The sequence below is a fragment of the Planococcus citri genome, chromosome 5, assembly GCF_950023065.1.
Source record: "Planococcus citri chromosome 5, ihPlaCitr1.1, whole genome shotgun sequence".
In the NCBI taxonomy this organism is placed as follows: domain Eukaryota; kingdom Metazoa; phylum Arthropoda; class Insecta; order Hemiptera; family Pseudococcidae; genus Planococcus; species Planococcus citri.
The window spans coordinates 60,361,827-60,385,814 of record NC_088681.1 but is presented as its reverse complement, the minus strand read 5'-3'; the positions used below and the strand labels follow the sequence as shown (position 1 = coordinate 60,385,814).

General features: G+C 34.4%; 1 protein-coding gene across 3 annotated transcripts in view; it reads left to right on the top strand.

The window, feature by feature from the left end:
* LOC135849442 (uncharacterized) overlaps nt 1-20,188 on the top strand; it is a 53,346-nt gene extending 33,158 nt beyond the window's left edge. The window contains exon 2 of one of the 3 annotated variants that reach the window (XM_065369886.1): nt 18,105-20,188. In XM_065369886.1, the coding sequence (XP_065225958.1) occupies nt 18,151-19,809 (1,659 nt within the window). In that variant the 5' untranslated portion in view covers nt 18,105-18,150 and the 3' untranslated portion in view covers nt 19,810-20,188. Of the gene's footprint in view, nt 1-1,104; nt 4,164-9,785; nt 11,729-18,104 lie in introns of those variants that run through there. The other 2 variants (XM_065369885.1, XM_065369884.1) reach the window with 2 other exon arrangements.
* Nucleotides 20,189-23,988: the final 3,800 nt, after the last annotated feature.

Below are 23,988 nucleotides of genomic sequence, written 5' to 3'. Positions count from 1 at the left end.
CTCCGTGGATATTCTTTCTCGATATTTGTCACCAAATAGTTACATCCTACAAAGGTTAGCAGTACGATTGTTTTTCTGCAGAAATATCGAAATAGGTTTATCTACACACCTTTCATGATTTCATTTTGTGAAGGGTCTACCATCAATATGTTTATCCAAAAATGGAGCATGGGTCCAATTTTTTTATCCCAACTTTTTTGAAAATTTGCCCTCCAAAAAGGGGTGGGGTGTTCTTTGGGGATATGCTTTCACTCATTCAGTACACCTAATGATACTATATCATTCAGTTCCATGATTGACCTCATTGGGGTTTTTGCTTTCTCGGTTTTCAAGGAAAATTAAATAAATTGGTACGGCTTTTACGAGACGGCTTTAAGGGGCTGGGGGGCAAACTGTGGGTTAAAGTGATGCTTGTGATCATCTAATTCAGGAAATTGAAAGCATTTTCACACAACATCTCAGGATTAGCCTGGGTCTTTAAGGGTTAATACGGGAATAAAATGAGCCAGTAAAAAATATTCCTCAATTTTTGGTTTTTCATTTGGCATTTTTGTACCCAATTCATCCCCCCACCAAAAAAAACTGGAGCGCGACTTTACCGCTTGCATGTTTCTCTTTTCTTTTTTTTCTTTTTTTTAAATTGAAAAAGTTAATAATCGAAGTTTAGCTTTTTTATATTTATATCCGAAGAAGTATTCAGTTCGAAGAGAAACTTATGAAATAAATTACACCCCTCCTCCCAGCCGAAAACTTCTTTTTCAATTGAAGTATGGGGTAAGTAGTAAGTATAGAAAATTGCAAAAAAAAAATGGCTGGAAAACCTGGAAAAGTCATAGAAAATGACTTGTCAAATAATAAATAACCTTTCTCAAATGAACATGTTTTCATGTAATCCATGAATGCGTTTGCTCCTTGAAGAAGATGGGAAGTCGGCTGGAGAAAATGGAGTGCATTTTCACTGTCCCAGAGTGCCTAAAAGATTGAGCAGAAAATCGCGAACACGTGGAGTAGATTTACTGATGTGCATAATACATGTAGACGATATTTTATAGTCGCCGTTTCGTCATCTCGCAGCATCGAATAATTCGATCATTACACTTTCAGATTCGCATCGAAGTTGAGTGCAGCCAAAGACTGAACATGACCGAAATCTCTTCCGAAGTATACGATATTTTTCATCCGACTCCTGTATCGTTGAAACAGATCTCAGCGATCGCAGTCAGTCGTGGAGTATGGTGCTGTGAAATGAACTATTATCGTAATGGTAGATTGTCCAGATTTCATCCCAAAATTGAACGTAACTCGTTGAAATCCATGCTCCCTATTTTACCTTCGGCGATTTTTGAGTTGATTTACGAATACGTCGTAAAATTTGGGAGCTCATTAAAGTCCTGGCTACATTGCCATTATGACAAAGTTTCTCCTTTTCGTGACCGTTGTAAGAACGAAATTTTACAAGAGTTCGATGATTTTGTGTACGATCACAATGGCCTCATTGATCATACCAGAACAGCCAAACGTTTGATGCACTGTATCTTCTTGAAAGAGTGTGAAAAATTTAGAATAGCTTGCACGTATTTTTTCGAAGACCATATCATGCGAATTTGGCCGAATGTGCGAACAGAGATGAACACCGCACGTGATGCTCGTTTTGACCTGCATCCGCAATTGTATTACTGGATTTGTTATCTGAAGAATGAGTTGAATATGGTTACCATCCAAAGACCATTTTCTTCTATTGACGAACTTATGTTTGACGAATGTCTTCCTGACAATAGGCCATCGGTGGAATACTTTTGGTTTAGAATACCTGTGCAAAGGCGATTACACAAAGCTTTCTACCTATTCGACCGTAATGTAAACTCATTTTTGAAGTTCATTTTACAAAAACTCGACGATCAACAGCTCAACCAATTCGTCAATGGGAAAGGTTGCGAATTGATGATCGTTCTGTCGGCGAGAATTCGTAATCTTGAGGAAGAGCTCTTTTTACCAACTTGGAAATATATCAAAAGCAGAGTGAACGACAATACGTTAGCATATCTGATCTCGAATATGTTTCAACACGAAGCTGGCGGCTTTGAAAAGTTTTCAAGTACAACCACGTTGAAGCATTGGTCGTTTTTGTGTTCTGAGATTTGGGACAAAATTAATCCCGATTTGAAACCGTCGATTGTGGGAAGTGTTCTATCAAGGCACGAATTGTTTGAACCCCAAAGGATGACCCGAATTCATTTTAGGAGTCCTGAATATTGGGCCAGATATATGCAGTTCCTGTTGACTATTCTTTCATGTGCCACGTTTGTGCAAAAAAAGTCATTTTTACGTAACTGTTGGAGTAGTTTGATCAAGGGGGCACGAGTCGAAGAATTGCAACAGATAATCAAACTGTGTTTTGAAAACGATGAAGAGATCGCTGAATTCAAGAAAAACACCGTGGCTAGTAGCCAAACTGTGCGCAGGCGCTGTGTTTTATTATTGCTGAATGCTGATTTCGACGAACTGAATGCCTTGGTGGATTTTTGTAATCCTGATAGCGAAACAGCGAGGATTTGCAAACAAGAAGTATTGCGATCATCTTTTCTGGGCCAGAGTACCTCGTTGAATCCTAATAATATCAAGAATGGAACGAAATTTCGCGTATTTGTCGACAATGCTTTTAAGAACGCTGAACTATCGACAGATTTCAAAAATCAACTTATGTCGTTACCTGAAAATCAAGAAAAATTAACAGTGTATCTTTCCTCTTCGAGTGTATCTTTCGAAGCGCTTATGGAATTCGTCGACGTGTTTCCTCTGGCCGAACAAACTGCAATGCAGATAAAAGATCGTATAAAGAACTATTTGATTGAATTAGCGTCTGATCCTAAACGTAGGGAACGTCGTGATGTCCTATTTAAAAAATCTTCTTTCGATCAGTTTTTGTTATGGTGTTTTGGAAGTGATGGAGAAGTTGCAACGTTTAAGCTAACTTATTCTGTAAATGATTGATATTTTTATATTTCAACTTATGCGCTGTAAATAAACTTTTTTACTAAAAATTCGTAATTTTTTTTAAATGTTGAGTTAGATCAAGTTTGTTTTATTGTGTGCAGGAAGGTGAATCGAAAAAAAAACATCGCGTTTTCAAGTCTGACTTTCTCTCACTTTATCTGGTTATCTGCGAAATTTAAAATTTAGTCAACGTCATCCTCACGAAATTGTAGTGACTGTGATGATTATACGAGGTCAAAATATGCTGGAAAAGCAGGAAATTTTTTGCTGCTGCAAAGAAATCTGGAGAAGGAAGGTGGTTGAAATTGCGCCCCTCCTCCACAAAAGAAAATCTTATCGACAGAATAATCGTCAAAAATGTCCATTTTTGCCAAAATAATTGTATAGAAGTTGAATTGAATAAATCTTTATTCAAGGACGCCTTAGAATCTAGGCCTTTTAGCGTCCACAGTTTGTTTACAACATTTTTTTACAAATAATAATAATATAATGACTCAAAAGAGCAAAATGTATAAACCACCAATAGACAATCAGATACCAATTAAATAAGTAGGCGAATAAACAAATAAAAAATGAAAAAGATAACAATAGTAAAAAGAAGAACAATTCACGAATCAATAACATTGAAAATAATAAATAAATAAATGAATAAATAAAGTTTCATTAAATAAGGTCATAAATTCTGATATGTCTTATGAAGGTGAAAAATTTTTGACAAATATCTTCATCATCTGTATGAATATCTTCGTAAGTAAGCCCCCTTACAATCTGCTCTCTGTCTTCCTCATATTTGGAACAGCAATTTATCAAGTGCATGATGGTGATTGGCACTCCACAAGGGTCACATTGTTCTAGTTTCTTATCTTTGAAAAGTGGAGAATGGGTGTAGGCAGAATGTCCAATTCGTAATCTAGTTAGTACTACTTCTTCTCTCCTACTTTTTCTGTATGTAGTAGTTTTTATGTTAGAACATAGCTTCGTTTGCTGCACTTGATATTTTATGGCATTTATGTCATCATGATCTATGTATAAACTAGCAAGAAGATCTCTGCAATGACAGCCAATGGGGCGATAAGTAGTGTACTTTTCTTCCAGTGGAGAGTGAAACATTTTATAAGAATTTGGATGTTTAGGAGAATTTTTCACTTTCAGATACCACTTTAACATAAGCTGATCTCTCCTTTCTGATAATGGAAGTATTCCCGTCTCTTCAAATAGTTTAGTTATTGGACTGGTACAAAAAGCTCCAGAGCAGAGTCGAAGTGCTTGATTTTGCACTGAGTTCAGTTTATTCAAATCAGTCTTTGAAGCAGTGCTGTATATTATTGCTCCATAATCACAGATGGATTGCACATGACTTGAATAAATACGTAGCATGGATTTTCGATCAGCTCCCCACTTTGTGCCACTGATTTTTTTAAGTAAATTCAGTGAGATTGTGCTTTTTTTTCTTTGTATGCTGAAGGTGGATTTTCCAGGTCAACTGTTGATTGAAGTGCAGCCCAAGAAACTTGTGAGTTGTTACATTTTGAATTTGTTGACCATATAATGTGATGTTGATGAAAGGAGGAGAATTCTGCTTTCGATAGAAATTTATCAGCTTTGTCTTATCTGGAGAAAATTGCAAACATTTACTTCTGGCCCACTTTTCAAGCTCATTTATGGTTTTTTGAAGAATTTTTTCGATGTAGGCTAGAGATGAGCTCCGAATATACATGGCTAGGTCATCAGCAAAGAAGGAGTAGCATACTGGTTTTTTGATTTGAGCTTGTATATCAAATAATGTTGCCAGGAACAGTGGAGGGCTTATGACAGCACCTTGTGGAGTACCTATTTCTTGAACATGGCTGGTAGACAGATAACCATTCATCCTGACTTTGAAAGTTCTATTCTGTAGAAAGTCCTCTGCAAATAATGGTGAATTTCCATTCAAATCCAAAGCCTGTAAAGCTTTCATTATTGGGTTTTAGAGTTTTTGTGCGAAGCGCGAAAAAACTCTATTGTAATCACTTTTTCATAGTTGTCAACGTCGTCGTCGTCGTCGTCGTAGCATTTTAATTATTAAAATGCTAAGCAATATGCAAAAAATTCTGATGCCGGGTTCTTCGAATTTTTGGAAACCACTTTCCAAAATGACGTCGAAGAGACCCAAAAGTCGCCAATAATGACTCAATTATTGTCAGTGGTTCATAAAGAACCACTTTCAGGTGACGACGATCCACTGTTTGAATTGTTGAAGTCTCATTACAACCAGATAACCGATGTTACTTTAAAAACGAAGCTGCGCAACACTTTCTTAGACATAATAAAACAAATGGATATAGAAAATGGAAATACTGGAGCTATGTTTAAATTCTTACGAGAACAGTGCAATGCTAGCAACAAAAAGAAAACGTATACATATAAGCGAAAAATTTACGATGTTATAATGGCTGGAACGGTAGAGGAGGACGAGTTACTTGACGACAAAGAAGAAAATGTTGATGAATCGACAAAAATTGTAAGTGTAAAAATTTTAAAGTTTAAACCGTATTGATGTCTATAGTTAGTATTTTGTTTTGTGAATTTCTGATTAAATCCATTTAAATAAATTTGAAAACAGCAAAAACTCTATTGTAATCAGCGAATAGCTGATGGCTTGTTTTGATATACGATCGAATGCCTTCTCAAAATCAAAGAAAACACAGACTATGTACTGCTTTTGAGTGAATCCATCAAGTAGGTATTTCTTGCTGAAGTTTGATGAGCTGATCAATGGTTGAATGATTTTTACAAAAACCACTTTGGTTGGGGTCTACCTTGTTATTGGCTTCTAAATAATTCATTAAACGTTGGGTGACCATTTTTTCCATTGTTTTACACAGCACACTGGTAAGAGCTATTGGACGATAGTTGTTTGGCTCTTGAGGAGTTTTTCCAGGCTTTAGGATAGGTACAACGATGGGTTCCTTCCAAGAGTTGGGAATACAGTGAGTTTTCCAGATGTTGTTGTATAACTTCAGCAATTGTGTCAGATTTTCATAGTTCATGTTTTTCAACATTTGAATGTGTACTAAGTCAGGACCTGGAGCTGAATTTTTTGTGTGTTTTATAGCTCTTTTGAGTTCTTGCATTGTGAAAGGAGCATTGTAGGTTTCATGTGACACGCCAGTGTCAAAGTTATAATTGCCTGTGCACTGATGAGAGGTGAACTGCAGAAGGAGCTTACTTGTAGAAGTGTTCTCAGAAAAAATTTTTGCTAGCTGGTTTTCATGGCATTTATTTGGAGGTGATTTCCTTTTCCTGATATTTTTCGAATCTTATGCCAGAATGCTCTTGCTGGAGTGTTGCTATTTATTGACGAGAGAAAAGAGTACCATGAGTTTCGTTTACACTCTCTGACAATTCTTCTTGCATGTGCCCTTGCTTTTTTTCTTTTTTGAAAAAATTATTTAAAAATCCCAACTTTTGTCAAAATTTCCAAAAAAGTCCAATTTGCCAAAATTGTCAAAAAATATCTGTTTTTTGACGTTATCAAAAAAGTGGTAATATTTTTTGCAGGAATGACCTAAAAACTTTGTTAGTAGCCTAAATTTTCGAAAATTCCTGCTTTTGCCAAAATTATCCTAAGATGTTCTTGAATTATCTGCAATGAAGTTTTGGTTTTTCCTAAATTGTCAAAAAATCCCGTTTATGTAAAAATTATAAAGAAGTTCCTTTTTTATCAATATTGTAAAAAACTCCTAACTTGAAAATTTCCAAAAAAAAACTCTTGCTTTTTGCCAAAATACTTATTCAAAAAATTCTGTTTGGCAAAAATTCTTGCTCTTCCCAAAACTATCCTAAAAAGTCAGCTTTTTTTCCAAATTATTGTCAAACATGCTCATTGAACTCCCTCCCTCCTCCTTTCCAATAAAAAACAAGTGGAGCTCCTTTCGAATCCTATATGTAAAATTTCGGGCTCTTCAGCCAATCGAAAAGGAAATGAAAAGCTGCAGTGATGATATAAGATCTAACCACTTTTAGGGTTAATTTACGTGTTAGTTAAAATTGGATTTTTCGTGTATTCACAATTTTCAGCATCCATCTTCAACCCCCCCCCCCCAAAAAAAAAAAAAAAAACTGATCACATTTTTTAGAGCGAAAAATTATTATTAAAATCATCGAGAAAATATCATTCATCATCTCATCCAATCCGATTTCATTTTAGAACAATTTCTCAATCCCAGATGATTTTTTAGTAGATATCTCGACTTTTTTTTACTTACTACCCAATTCTGGGAGAATATGGAAATTGGAAAGTGAAGACATTTTGCGAATGAAAAGTGCACTCATACCTATGATTTTTGGCAATTATGAAGACTACCTAATGATTATAGGAAAAAACAATGAAAGAACCAAAATTCATAGCTTGAAATACCTGAAACGTGAATTTCAAGACAGCATTGTTGAAAATTCAGCAGTTGAGAATTTTTGGGGAAAATTGAGTATGTTTGTTTGCAAATCTTCTTCCAATTTCAATTTTTTATTGAAAATTTTCCTGTGAAAAATTTGACTTTGTTGATATTTTTTTTCGGTTGTGTTGTGAGGGATCAGGTCGAGTGGAGAGCTTTCTGAAAATGTATTTGAAAAAAGGTGGTGGAAAAGGTCAGACTTGTTAATAGATAAAAAAATTTCCGGTCAAGGTTATACCTACTCGTATTTGAAAATTTAACAAGAAAGTCAAAAGAGTCTTTCAGGGTAAGATAGTGAAATCCGCACTTTCTCCGATTTGGTTGAAACTCACCCGAAATGTTAGTTTGGATATAAAACCATCCCAAAAATTTTTTTGAGCCGACCCCCCACCCCCACCCGAGAAATGTTCCCATACGTGCTCAAAATTCAAAATTTCCGTTCTCCAGAGGGGATGGTCCAAAAATTTTGAAACTTCCACAGAAAATAGTCACGAGGTGGGTGCATGTCTGGAATTTTTTTCGATAAAAAATTTCATATTGGAAGGTTTTTTTTTTTGGGGGGGGGGGGGGTTCAAAATTTCAAAAATTCGTAGGAAAAAAACAGGGAGGGGGTCTCTGCGAAATTTTCTCAGAAATTTAGTTACACCCTAAGGTCAATAGGTGAAGTTTTCCCGCGGGGATGTCGTGGAACAATGTTGACAAAACGCGCTGTAATACTGGAGATACATGTTTTCTTTCAAACTTTCTTTTTTTTGACCATGTTGTACCCCCCTTTGGGACCTTGGGAAAATTATTATGTTATACCTTAGGGTATCGTCAAGTTCAAAAAAAAATTCAGCCATGTACCCCTCTCAAAAAATTTTTTTAAAAGGGTTCAAAATTTTCACCCCCCCCCCCCCGAAAAACTAAGAAAATGGAGGGGAAAAAATTTCAAAAAATTACTGGGTGTACCCCTATACGATGTACACAATCTGTGAAAATTTCAAAATTTTTCGTCAACCCCCCTCCAAGAAACAAATGTTTGAATTTTCGATGTTTAGGGGGCAATTTCTCCTAGAGGGAAGGGGTGGGAGCTCAAAAATTTGTATGGAGAGTTTTTACATCAAGGGTGACTTTTTGAGCCACTTTAGACCCATTATGGATCAAAGGCCGTTTCACCCATCTTATATGGCAAAGAAGAGGAGATTTTTTGATAGTTTTGATGCAAAGCAAAAGATCTTTCTACCAAAAAAGCAAAACTTGTTCACAATTTTATCAAAAAAAAACCTGTAGAACTTTATATCAATTTTTAGCGATTTGGACTTTTTTTTTGGAGTCCACAAAAAAAACATGAATGATTTTTTTTTCGAAAATAGAAAACTTATGGAAGTTTTTGAAAAATAAAAGGATTTTTGGCAGTTTTGTAAAAAGCAAAATTTATTTGGCAATTCTGAAAAAAAGAAAGACTTTTTGAAAAGTTTTGAAAATTTTGACCCAAATAACAAATCTTTTTTCACAATTTTAGTAACCAAAAAAAAACCACAACTGTTTCATAATTTTTAGCAATTTCTGCAAGAAATAAAATTTTTTTGGAAAGCAAAATTTTTTTTAATTCAACTTAAAAATGAAGGTCTTTCCATTTGTAAAATTTATTTGTTTATTTTTACAAAAACATTTTTATTACAAAATGAGTTTTCATGGCTTTTGCCCTCATTTCGCTAGGGCCACTGGGCCACTTAACTCTATTTTTCTAAAACTATTTATAAAAAGTTTTCACCAAAATGAAAAGAGTAGTAAATCCAGAAAAATCAATTTTGTGCATAAAAAAAGTTTCTAATTCCTCTTGAAATTAGAACATTTCAACAGCTTTGACTCTCGCTTCACTGGAGCCAATTTTCTTTCCTGGAATTGGATTTTTTTTTTAAATTTTTGTTCAAATTTCAAATATTGAAACCAGGAAAATAATCTCACACATCAGAAATAACGTTTTCTTTTCATTGTGCATAAATTTTCAAAAGCTTTTGCCCTTGTTTCGCTCAGGCTAATTCAATTTTTATTACGAAAAATATTCTAAAGAAATTTCAATAATAAAATAATATCCTCAAATAAATATATTTTCATGCTATCTATGTATGCGTTTGCTCCTTGAAGTACATGAAAAATTTGACTTTGGGTCCTTCTGCTACGATTTGCCCCCTGGGCCCTAATCCATCCGCCACTGTCTCAGATTGCTTGAAATTATTAAAAAATTTCACAAGATTATGCAGAAAATTGTGAACATGTGGAATAGATTTACTGATGTGCATAAATACGATGATATGTTATAGTCGCCCCCTCACCATCTCGCAGCATCGAATAATTCGATCATTACCCTTTCAGGTTCGCATCAACATTGATTGCAGCCAATAAGGACTACACATGACTGAAAGCATTTCCGAAGTGTACGATATTTTTCATCCGACTCCTGTATCGTTGAAACAGCTCTCAGCGATCGCAGTCAGTCTTGGAGTATGGTGCTGTAAAGTGGACTATTATCGTAATGGTCAATTGTTCATATTTTATCCCAAAATTGAACGTAACTCGTTGAAATCCATGCTCCCTATTTTACCTTCGGTGATTTTTGAGTTGATTTACGAATACGTTGTAAAATTTGGTAGCTCATTAAAGTCCTGGCTAAATCACCATTATGACAAAGTTTCTCCTTCTCGTGACCGTTGTAAGAACGAAATTTTAAAAGAGTTTGATGATTTCGTATGCGATCACAATGGCCTCATTCATCATACCAGAACAGCCAAACGTTTGATGCACTGTACCTTCTTGAATGAATGTGAAAAATTTAGAATAGCTTGCACTTATTTTTTCGAAGACCATATCAGGCGAATTTGGCCGAATGTGCGGACAGAGATGAACATCGCAGCTGATGCTCGTTTTGACCTGCATCCGCAATTGTATTACTGGATTTGTTATCTGAAGAATGAGTTGAATAAGATTTCCATCCCAAGACCACTTTCTTCTATTGACGAACTTATGTTTGATAAATGTCTTCCTGACAATAGACCATCGGTGGAATACTTTTGGTTTAGAATACCTTTGCGAAGGCGATTACGAAGAGCTTTAAATCTATTTGACCGTAATGTAAACTCATTTTTGAAGTTCATTTTACAAAAACTCGGCGATCAACAGCTCAACGAATTCGTCGATAGGAAAGGTTGCGAATTTATGATTATTCTGTCGACGAGAATTCATGATCACGATGAAGGGCTCTTTTTACCAACTTGGAAATACATCAAAAGCAGAGTGAACGACAATACGTTAGCAAATCTGATCTCGAAAATGTTTCAACGTGAAGCTGGTGGCTTTGAAAGGTATTCAAGTAGCACGCTGAAGCATTGGTCGTTTCTGTGTTCTGAGATTTGGGACAACATTAATGCCGATTTGAAACCTTCGATTGCGGAAAGTGTTCTATCGAGGAACGAATTGTTTGAAGCCCAAAGAATGTCCCGACTTTATTTAATGAATCCTACATATTGGGCGAGATATGTCCAGTTCCTGTTGACTATTCTTTCATGTGCCACGTTTGAGCAAAAAAAGCCATTTTGGCGTAACTGTTGGCGTAGTTTGATCAAAGGGGCACGAGTCGGAGAATTACAACGTATAATCAAACTGTGTTTTGAAAACGAAGAAGAGATCGCTGAATTCAGGAAAAACGTAATGGCTAGAAGCCGAATTGTGCGCAGGCGTTGTGTTTTATTATTGCTGAATGCTGATTTCGACGAACTGAATGCCTTGGTGGATTTTTGTAATCCCGATAGTGAAACAGCGAGAATTTGCAAACAAGAAATACTGCGGTCATCTTTTCTGGGCCAGAGTACCTCGTTGAATCCTAATATTATCAAGAAGGGAGAAAAATTTCGTTTATTTGTCGACAATGCTTTTAACAACGCTGATCTATCGACAGATTTCAAAAATCAACTTATGTCGTCACTTGCAAATCAAATTAAATTATCGAGTTATATTTTATCCTGGAGTGTGCCTTTCAAAGCGCTTATGGAATTCGTCGACGTGTTTCCTTTGACCGAACAATGTGCACTGCAAATGAAAGAGCACATAAAAAAATATTTGATAGAATTAATGTCTGATCCTGAAAGTAGGGAACGTCCTGATGTCCTATTTAAAAAACCTTCTTTGTATCAGTTTTTGTTATGGTGTTTGGGAAGTGATAAAGAAGTTGCAGCACTTAAGCGAACTTATCTTAGGAATCATTGATATTTTTTTTAATTTCTACTTACTTATGCGTTGTAAATACACTTTTTTACTATGTATTATAATTTTTTTTTAATGTTGAGTTAGATCAAGTTTGTTTTATTGTGCGGAGAAAGGTGAATCGAAAAAAAAACATCGCATTTTCAAGCAGCCTGGCTTTTCCATGGTAATGTCCCTCGCCCTCCTCCCTCTCCATATCTGGTTATCTGGAAAATTTTTAGTCAACGGCATCCCCACTCAAATTCCTTCAGCCCAACACTAAGCTAAATTCGAGCGAATTTTGTTCGAGAAAACTGAAAAGCGTTTTTTTTTTGGCACGTTGATGGTGTTGAGGAAGGGTTAAGTAGTTGAACCCCCTCTACCAAAACCATTTGGAGCTCTGTTTGAATTGTACATGCCAAATTTTATGCTCTCTGCTTAATTGGGGGGGGGGGAGAAACCGTAGTGACTGCAGTGATTATACGATGTCAACATGTGTTGGAAAAGCAGGTAATTTTTTGCAGCTGCAAAGAACTCTGCAGAAGGAAGGCAGTTGAAATTGCACCCCTCCTCCACAAAAGAACATCTCATCGAAAGAATAATCGTCAAAATGGTCTCATTTTTGCCAATATTGTACAGAAGTTTCTTTTTTGAAAAAATTATTTAAAAATCCCAACTTTTGTCAAAAGTGCCAGAAAAGTTCAAGTCTTTTTTTTTTGCCAAAATTGTCGAAAAATATCTGTTTTTTGATGTTATCAAAAAAGTCGTAATATTTTTTGCAGAAATGACCAAAAAACTTTGTTAGTAGCCAAAATTCTCGAAAATTCCTGCTTTTGCCAAAATTATCCTAATATATGTCTTTGAATTTTCTAATGCAATGAAGTTATGGTTTTGCCTAAATTGTCAAAAAAATCTTGTTTATGTCAAAATTGTAAAGAAGTTCCTTTTTTATCAGTAGCCTATTGTGAAAAACTCCTAACTTATTTCCAAAAAAAATTCTTGCTTTCTGCCAAAAAATTCTGTTGCCAAAATGAAATAGGACCACAAGTCGGAAAATAAAATTTTTTAGTACATTAAAATAATCGGATTATGATGAGAAATATCAATTTTCAAGTTTTGTTATATTTTGAAAGAACACACTTCTAAGAACTTGTGTACAAATTTTCAGCGCAAAATATTGGTTAGAACGTCCATAATTATGTGTTATAAAAGCGCATATCAGATTTTTAAGAAGGATTACAAGTCAGTAATCATGTTTTGGTGATGTTTTTCTGCCCTTTCCTGTTATTTATGTTAGTTTCACAGTAAAATTAGTTGTATACCATTAGAAAACCCATTTTCAAAAATGTTTTTGGTGGCTGGTGACAGCTTGGCACGCCGGAGGTTGCGGGTTCGAGTACAGCTGCTGGCAAAAATTGTAAAAAATTTTTTTCACTCATTTCTGTTTCAAGTCGTGAGTTTTTGTAAAATTATCATTTTTTACACATTTTTACGTTTTTTTTTTTTTTCAAATTTCTTGCGTCATTTTCCTACTTTTGTAAGTAATGAATTTATGCATGCCTTGCATAATATCAGAACCATCCATCCATATAACGTATTTTTTTTTTACAGCATCGCATGGTACCCAGGATACACATATTGAAATTTCAGAGCGATATGTAAAGTGGTTTTGAAGTAAAAAAATAATATGTGCTCGGAAACACAAAAAAACTTTGAACTGATTTTTCTCAAAAAGCATTTTTCCAAAATTAAAACTTTGAGGCGCCGTGTCTCAGGTATTTTTCAACCAATTTTCGATATTTTTATCTCAAAAAGTTTGGAATGAAGTCCTCTAACAATTAAGCAAAAAAAAATCAATTTCGATTTTTCCGACTTGTAATCCTGTTTCACAGAGCGCATCACATATGCACCTAATTACACCCACACCTAGCTTAACCTTACGTTGTAGCGGCGACTCAAGCTGATTGGCAAGCTGTAAAACAGATTTTCCGATACCTGAAAGGCACTACCCGACTTGGCCTGAAATATACTGGAACCCAGAAAGGAATTGTTGGACATTCCGATGCCAGTTTTGGTGACTGAGATGACACGAAAAAGTCAACAGCCGGAGTATTAGTTCGTTTGAATGGAGATCTAGTAACGTGGTCCAGCAAGAGACAAGGTACCGTAGCGAATTCGACCTGCGAAGCTGAATATGTTGCCATTAATTCTTGCCTTCTCGAAAGTGTAGGAGTTAACGAGACCGTTAGAAGAGCTACCGGAAAACGTCTTGACCCGATTTTAATCTACGGAGACAATACAGCATCCCTGAAATGTACTAACAAACCCGGATCCCCGAAACTGAAACACCTGACTGAAATTAAAGTTCACACAATTCTCGATTACGTGATTAAGAATAAAGTGAAACTTGAATGGGTAGAATCCGCCGAACAAGACGCCGATATCCTGACTAAAGCGTTACCGAGAGAAGCGTTTCAGAAGCTGAGAGACAGATTGTTGAGTGTAGTATGAGTTTTTCCCGATTTTGTCCACCCGAAATACCTGATTCAACTACTCGCCCGATTTCCTTTACTAATGAAGAAATATGCTTGTGTTTTTCTAACCGTTTGTTCACAGATCCTGGAGATTTAGACATGGTGCTAAGTGCACTAGAATTTATGTTACGTTTATCCCGAGTTCACAACCTGACGCTGAAAGAAATACCGCAACGGACGTACGATATTTTGCGCGTAGAACGGATGACAATCGCCGAACAGAAACGCCATAAGGCGAAAGCAGCGAAAAAGCGCAACAAGGCGCATAAGAAAGCCGCCGCAGAGTTCGACGAAGGCGTTTGCGAAGATTACATATCGAGCGCCGAATCCGACTCCGATAAAGATAATCCTCCGGATAGACCTTTGGGAAATCACCCGCTTTTAGAACAAGCGTATCCGAGAGACTGAATTTTACCCGATTTTTGTATTCTGTGTTTGTCTAGTATTATTTTGATTACCCGAAGATGAAAAAAAAAATTTTTTATTTTTGTGATTTATTTGTACGTTTTCGATATTTGTTTTTGTTACCTGAATTTATAATTTAAGCTGTAAATACGTTATTTAAGCGCTATCGAGCGCAGGGAGGGAGTGTTGGTGGCCGCTAGGCTGCGCTCCCTACCGCTTAACTATCTGTGGTTACTTGTTACGTGTAAACCAGGCCTTAAGCCTACGACGTGCATATAGCGTCTATTCGACTCATCGCACTTGCTGTTTGTTCGTTGTATGTGAATAATGTCAATTTGGTGTTCCTACTGATTTTTGCTAATTACGAGTTGTTTGTTTTATTTGAATATATTATTTGTTTCTCTATTTCAATCACTCGTCGACTTTCATTTATTTCGTCGTATTTGAAGTGGCTGCTGTTAATTAGAATATGCACATTTTTAGTTACATATGCTGCGGTTGATAATATGCCTAATTAAATGTTCGAAAATGTAATATCAGCAATCACTCATTTGGTGATAGATTTTAGGGGACTTCTGGTATGAGGTTAGGTACTTATAAATTGTTTCATTATGCCATTTTTATTTGTATTTTTTTTTTGTAAATTTGAGTTACCTACTTTTAGTTTGTTTTACTTATTGTGTTTAGTTTTTATTTTTTCTTCAGAACCTCTTCTACCTAATGATTCTTATTGTAATTTTGAGAATATTTGTCCTTTAAGTAAATTGAAAATAAAAATGATTTGTATTTTTTTATTTTTGGAAAATAATTCTAAATGAGAGGACCATGAGATATGTAAAATGAAAACAAAAATTATAAAATATTATACGATTGCCTCAAAATATTATTTTTTGGAATGCAAAAATCAAATCATCGCCTGTATATTGATTACATTCTTTTTAAAGATTTGGTAAAAATCGGTGTTGCCAGATTTTCAAGCTCAAAAAATTAGCTAGAAAAATAATATTTTTCTGTCATGTTTAATTTTATGGTAAAAAGTTTTGAAAAAATTACTCCTGGTGTAAGTTTTTACGTTGATTAACATGATATCAATTTTTTTTATTATTATTATTTAACAAGGTTTATTGCCATTATAAGGAAACCTTGAATAGATTTAGTTTTGCACTTCTTGTTATTTCATAAATTCAATTTTTCTCAATCTTACTGGTTACGTAGGTACCTATTGCCTTTTTAGAGCTACGGTTGCTATAAGCCCTGTCCAAATCTCATTTTTTGCCAATACATACCTACTTGACTCCGAAACGTTAAGCTTTCTGTCAACATTAGGTACCAAAAAATTTCAATTCTGACCAAAAATTACTAAACATTTTGTCGCTTTTTTGTTAAAAAATTCGAAGAAATCTCACTTATTTTGTAAAAATTGCACCAAAAGTCTCAATAAATACCTATTGCTTGAAATTTTTGCCTTTTTGCAAAAAATCCTAAAAAAATAAGTTACATTTTTCAGAAATTGGCCAAATACCTTCTCTGGTTCGCTTTTTCTGAACATTGCCAAAAATTATCACCGTTTTTACCAAAAAATTGCAAAATAATCCGACTATTTGACAAAAATTTCAACAAAGTGTTACAATGTAAAATCCTCGTTTTTGGCTGTATTGAAGTCTCGATCGAGCTTTTTGGGATTTTTTTTTCTGTATTGAATGGTTTTGCTCGCGTTTTGTGAATTTTTATGCTTATTTTTTGTTTACTTTTTCGAAATTTTTTGGCTACTAATGTTACCTACTTTTTTTTTAGGAAAAAATAATTGAGCAGTAGCTCTGTACTTAATTGAGAGTAGTTTTGAAAATGTTGGTCAAAAGTTTCAAAGCTGATTGTCAAAGTCAGTCTGATCTTTTTCAAAATTGGCAAATGGTTTCGTTTTTTGCTGAAAATGATCAATTTTGTTGCAAAAATTTACCTCAAAGTCTGCCTTTTTAGCTGTAAATGTTGAAAAAAATATCATTATTTTGCCTATAATTTGCCAAAAAACGCTGTTTTTGTTAAAATTCAGTCTTTCTTTTTGCCAAAAGAAATCTTCAAAAATTCTCGCTTTTTCGAAAAAATCAAGTTTCCAGTTTTTTTTTTGCAAAATGCTGAAATTGTCGTTTTTCTGTAATTCAAAAAGTAAAAAATTGTAGAAAGTTTTGTTTTTTTACCGAAAATTTCCTAAAATTTTTTCATTTCAGCATTTTTAAATGCTTGCTTTCCTTTGTTTGAATACATAATATATGCCGAAGTAATCAAAAATTTTCGCTTTTTTTATCTAAAAAATAAAAATTAATCCAAGTCAAAGTTTTTGAAAAAAGTCCGAAAAAATTATACCTAATTCTTTTTGCCAATAATTCTAAAAAACTGCTACTCGATTTGCTAAAATTGTCAAATTTTCCCTTTTTGACAACAATTGTCAAAAATTTCCACTCCAAAGGAACTGCTAAAAATTATAGTATTTTTGCAGAACGTTTCCAAATTGTCCACATGTCTCGCTTTTTTACCAGAAATCGCCAAAAGCCATTCCTTAACCCAAACATTTCAATTGCGATGTGTTCTGTTTTTTTTTTTCTGGGAGAAGGATAAGGGGTGATCTTATTCTGCAGTTATATATTTTGCTCACGTTTTGTCACTTTTTTGGTTACTTTTTCAAAATTTTTAGTACTTATTTTTTTGGAGGGGGTGGGGTGCCAAAATGGACACAAGCCCTGCTTTGGAGTCTCATAGTCTCATTGCTGAGGCGTTCAAAAGTAAATCTTTAAATTCTCGATAATTTCCATGGGCGTATTTTTTGAGCCCAACCCCTGAATGTCCCTTTGTGTCCCAAAATTGTGAAAAATCGTGAAAAGTTGAGTAATATATTGAATGGCATGTTTTTGAGGTCGCTGAGTACGAATATGAACTTATTTTTTCTGATACAACCCTTCAATTCCCTGCTGTGCCCCAAAAAGAGGGCCAACATTTAAAAATCTTGAAAATGTCGAGTGATATATCGAATGGTATGTTTTTGAGGTCGCTGAGTACGAATATGAGCGTATTTTTTGGGTGCAATCCCTCAATGGTCCCCTGTACCTAAAAAAGGGAACCAAAATTTTGAAAAATCGTGAAAAGTCGAGTGATATATCGAACTTTAATGCTAAATGCAAAATATGTATCTTTAAATTAATCTTAAATGATTTTATGTTGACTCAATTTGATATCGATATCAAAATGTTGTCATGATCAGATAATCAAAAAATTTGAAAAATAATTGTGTTTTCGGGCATTGAATTCTGAGAAAGAAATGAAAGTGAATAAATTTGAAAAATTTTCACGTGAAAAGTTTCAGCACAAAGAGCACATATCAGGTTCCTACCAAGCAGAAATCTTCTGTGTTTGACTGTTTGTGTACATAGCTACCTACCTATATCTCAATATTGTTTCATTAACCAATCGTTCATGAAAGCAACCTTTTCGTTTCGTCGCATTAATTCGATCGTAACGATTTTAGGTACGAATCAACAGTTCAGTGCAGTACGTAGAACCAAGAACTAGACATGGATGAAGTAGCATCAAACGTATACGATATCGTTCATCCCACTCCAGTAACATTGGTAGAACTATCAGCAATCGCCGTTAGCATCGAAATATGGCGCTGTGAAGTGAATAAATATCGCTCAAACCTGAAAAAATTCAAACCTAATCGATGTGAAATCACATTAAAAACAGTACTTCCCGATTTGCCATCGACCATTTGTAACTTGATCGAAAAATACGTGAAAAGATTCAAACCTTCGATGGAAAATTGGATAAATTGCCATTACGAGCGAATGTTCAAATATCATCACCATCATCCGAACTCCATTTTGGAATATTTCACCGATTTTGCAGGCGATTACGATGGCACCATTGATTATGTGAGAACAGTTTGTGATAAAATTTTCGAGCCTGATAAATTCATTATAGCTTGTACGTATTTTTTCAAAGACCATATTAAGCGAATTTGGCGGTCATTAGAAGGAAATGTCAGCTTGAAGGGTCTTACTTTATCCGAATCGCCTCAGTTGTATTACTGGGTTTGTTATCTCAAAAAAGAGTTGAATAAAATAGAACCCAAAAGTAAACAGATCATTGAACGAATGTTTGATAATTCGATGCGGTATAATAGACCTTCTGTGGAGTACTTTTGGTTTAAAATACCCTCGAATCATCAGTTGAAAAAAGCTTTTCAGCTTTATGAACGTGATGTAGAATCGTTTGTTAGGTTCATTTTACCAAAACTCAACGATCAACAACTCGATGAATTTGTGAATAAAAAAGGTTGCGAATTGATACGAACCCTGTGGAAACAAGATTTTTGCTGCGAAAGGTTCATTCTACCTACTTGGAGGTATATTGGAAACAGAATGAATGTAGACACACTAAGCAGTCTAACTGCAGCGATGTTGAAACGTGAGGCTGTTGCTTTTGATAAGGATTTGAGAGAAGAGCCCGAGAACTGGTCGTATTTTTGTTCGGAATTTTGGAACGATATTACGCTTGATATGAAACAGTCAATTGTGGCGAATATTCTACGTAACATCGGATTGTTTAGAGATATGCGCTCTGCCATTGATGATAGTCGTTCAAGCTTGAGATTCCGAGAGTCATTGGGCTCAGTCATTGATGAACGATTCGTTGGATTCTTATTGATTATTCTGTCATCGGCCACGTTAGAGCAGAGGAACACATTTTGGCAAAACTGCTGGTCTCATTTGATCTCAGGCATACGACCAGATAATCTTCAACAAATTATGAACCTGTGTTTTGAAAATGAAAGTGAAATGACCGAATTCAAGTTGAAAATCATGTCCGAAAACGGAGCAGGCCGTCGTCAGTGTGTTTCGTTGTTGCTTGAAATGCGTTACGACGAATTGAACAATTTTGTGGATTTTTGTTTCCCTGAGACGCGAGAAGCTAGAAATTTCAAACAGCAAATACTGCGGTTGTCTTTTATCGATGAGGATCATTGTTTGAGTCGGCTTTTCTCCTACCAATCTGAAGAAGTTCTTTCATTTATCAGCTATGTTTTCGATAACGTTGATCAGTGCAACGATTTTAAAAATCGGCTGATGTCAACACCTTCAGTACGACGCGTTTTATCGAAGAGGGGGTGTTCGTCTTATGATCAAGTTTTAAGGTCATACGATTCGTACCTGTGGACATATTACTATTGAATGTTCGAAACTCTATTCATCACTCATTTGGTGATAGATCTTAGGGAGCTTTCGGTATCCTACGGGTTTAGTTACAAATTGTTTTACGCTATTTTTCGTCTTACAATCAAATTTTGAAATTTTACAATTACTACGCGTGGAGATACGATATTTTTGATTGAATGTTCGAAAAAGTATTCACTCGTTTGGTGATAGATTCTAGGGGTCTTCTGGTATATGAGATTATTAGATACAAATCGTTTTCCGCTCATTTTTATCATTTTTTTAAAAAATGTATCTTGTAAATTTTAGTTACCTACATTTACTTTGTTTTATTATGTTCAATTTTTTTTCCTTCCTAACCTTATTCACCTTATGCCTACTGTTATTGTAATTAAGAATGTTTGTAGGTACTTGATGCAAATTGGAAATATATGGTTTGTATTTTTTTTTTTTTTTTTTTTTTTCGTAAATCATTCTCTAAATGGAAGGACGATGAGAGATAAAAAGAAAACGAAAATGATGAAAGATCATACGATTGTCTCGAAATGTTAGACACCTTTTTAGAATACAAAAATCGAATGATTGACTGTTTAGATGTGGTAAAAATCAGTGTTGCAGCCTTTTTAAGCACAAAAAATTAGCTAGAAAATGTTCAAATGATCTGAAATAATTGCTCCAGGTAGGTACAAATTTTTACGTTGATTAAAGTACATATCAAAAGGTTACGAGAAAATACGAAACTTGTCTTGAAAAATTAATGGTAGCAAACGAGGCCAAGCTGAATGAAAAACAAACTTGAGAAGCGCATGAAACGCTTTTATAAAGTAAAATCAAAATGCCCTGAATGTGGCCAACTTGACTTTTTTTTGTTCTTTTGATGCATTCAACATTACATTATTTGAAAGCAGAAAAAATTTTGAATTTTTTGGAAACCTTATTTTTGAAAAATGAATTTGCAGGCAAACTTTCTTCTTGAAAATTTCAATTTCAAAATTTCACCAGATCGATCTACAAAAGTACGTTCGACGATAATTTTTCATTCGATTTTTCCAGTAACTTTCAAAATTGAGCTATTTTGGGTCAAATTCCGAGATTTTACTTCGTTGAAATCGTGAAAACGCGATTTTAACGTTTTTTCGAAGAGCAAAATCTCGGAATTTGACTCAAAATAGTTAACTCAATTTTGAAAGTTACTGGAAAAATCGAATGAAAAATTATCGAGCACTTGCTAGTGTGTTTCAAATGTAAATTTTTCAATTTGTTTGAAAAAATATGCATAAACGCCTATTTTTAGGGGTGCCTAAAGTGGGGGGGGGGCTCTAAAAAAAGGGTTCAAAATAATTACGAATATGCAGGGAGCTTAATTAAACTTTTTCATTTGGATAATTAAATATGTATTATACCTCAAAATGTTACTTTTGGCGCAAATCGCAAGTTTCTAGTTTTCCAGGGGTTGCCAAAATATTGAAATTACAAAAAATTGGAAAATTGCATTTTTGAGTACCAGTGCAAAATGTTATTGAGTTCAAATTTTGGTAGGATGGAGGTCTTTCAGATACTAATAAATTGTAAAAAGCTTTTTAGCGGGGTTCAAAGGGGTAGGTTCAAAATGGTGGTTCCAAAATTTTCAAAAAATCAAAACCCTCCCAATTTCTGCCCCCGAGGGTCCAAAATAGAAGAATCACCTCGGATAACGTTTATTAGGTTCAAACAGATATATTACGCTGAAAAAGTTTTTGAAGATAATACTCAGTGGTTCCTAAAATTATTTTTTCATTTGCAACTTTGGGAACCCCTGGAGACCAAAAAATAGTCATTTTGAGTTAACTAACCACGGATTTGTATTTGGGGCATTTATTACAATATTTTAAGAGTGGTTAAGTCAATAACTGTCCAGGCCCAAAAAATGGCCTTATCGATACTCCTCCTTTGATCTCGACTCTATGTGAGGAGTGGGAGGGGTAAAATCATTCACCAACAATATGATGTTTTGTCGTTTTTTTTGAAAAAATTCTAAAAAATGTGTACACACTGTTAAAAATAATGTATAATAGCATCATTATTTGTATTTATTTATTTCGTCATAAATACGGGTAATTCTTTGAATGTCAACTGTATTCGTCATGTCAATAAACAGCGAAGATGACTTTGTAAACTAATATTTTTTATACATAGAGTTGAACATTAAACTCTTTATACTGAAAGGTGCAATAGGTTATCTAAGAGTACTAAACTAATACATTTTCATGTCGACGACATGTTGATGTTAATGTTGATGTGAAATTGGACATCGACCAATACATCCACAATATCAACTTAATTTTTCAAAGAGAAATCTTTGAAAATTTTGTCGATGTTAGTGTCGATGTACAGTGAGTTCTGCTTAATGTGTTGTCGGTTAATAGAGAAATTCGCTTAATAGAGTTGAAATGGGTTAAAACGGAACGTTTGCATCATTTTACATGCAAGTTTTATCGCTTATATGTAATAGTGAAAATGAGCATTGCACTTGGTTAATAGAGTGGACTAATCTTTAAAAGTTAGAGAAAATCATGAATTTCAGCAAAATTTGACAAAAATTGGATGAAAAAATGTTGAAAACGTGTTAAAATTAGTGAAAATTGGCAGGAGATGGTGAAATTTTTGTAAAAATTTATAAAAATTGTAAATAAAGGTGTTCAAAGGGTATTAAAAGACTAACTGTAGCTAAAAAACAGAAAATTATTGAAATCGCCTTTAAAAAACATCAAAAAGTGATGAAACTTCAACAAAATTTGGAATTTTGCATTTTTTTTCGCATCGGTTATTAGAGTTTTTCGCTTAATAGAGTTGAACAGGCTTTGGACCAACGCGCCCACATTAAGCGGAACTCACTGTATTTGTGGACGATCGACTTTGACATTGACATAACTTCAACAACTCCAAACTATGGAAAAGTGAATAATTTTATCAAATCCATTAAAAAATTTTTCTCCCTTCAAACAAAGATCTTCTTTTCAAATGTTTACTGAGCTTTTAAACACTGAAACAGAAATTTTAATTTTGAAAAATTGGTCGACATAGTTGTGGATGTAAATTTCGAGCATCGAATTTTACATCAACATGTCGACATTGCATGTCGAGCCAGTTGAGGTACCAGAAATAATGAAAAAATTTCGAAAATTTTCATTAACCTGGCTTCTTTATGGACAGAAGATTCCTATTAAATAACTTATTGGTCACTTTTTCATCATCATGTTGGAAAAAAACGTAGTCGATGTAAATGTCGACGTTGACAATTGTTGTATGGGTTAGTAAATTTTACCTAATTTTCAGGTAAAATGTATTTTTTGGCTGAGTAAAAATCACTATTATTTTTGAATGGGATCCGGTTACTATACTGAAATAGTAATTTTTATTAAAAAATTTTTCCGTGTATTTTTACATTTTTGCCTCTACTGTAAAAAAATGTTTTCCGACTTGTGGTCCCTTTTGTCAGAACAGGTCACATATAAAACATGTCTTATAGAGATACATGTTACATGGTTACATATAGGAGAAAGAATAACAATGAGAGCACTTCAACGAGGGAGAAAGAGAGAACGTAGTGTTACCTACATCTCAAACATTAAAAAAGCTCAACTAGCCAAATGAGTGTTGCCTAAAAACGGATATAAACAACATTATCAATCACTATGGCCAGCCAAAAAGTATAGTAGAAATCTTTTTTAGGGGTACACACTATTTCTGCGCACCCTGTACCTGAGCTGTTAACCTTTAAACGACAACATAATTATGTCGTTTTTGACATATGTTGAGAATTTTACATTACATGTCGTTTTTGACATATGTTGTGGAAGTTTATGTTGTCATGTAAAGTATATTACTGTAATTTATTCAGCGGTAAAATACGGCTGTAAAATACAGTATTTTACGAATTTGGATATGAAAAATTATTTGTAGTTTGACTTCAAAGTTCTACCCCTGAGATAAATTTTCATTAGTTAGGTTAGATGTTATTAGAGATTATAGGAAATTTTCCATGGACATTTTTTGGAAATTTATAGGTAAAGTTTTTGACTTTTTGGTAACTTTCAAATCAGAAATTGATGAAGGAAGGTTGGAAAAAAGTTTTCAATCTTGCTTTTTGGTAAATTATGGTAAAATATGGCTTACAGCCCTGCGGCTGCCCTGTACACATTAATCATAGTTGTTAAG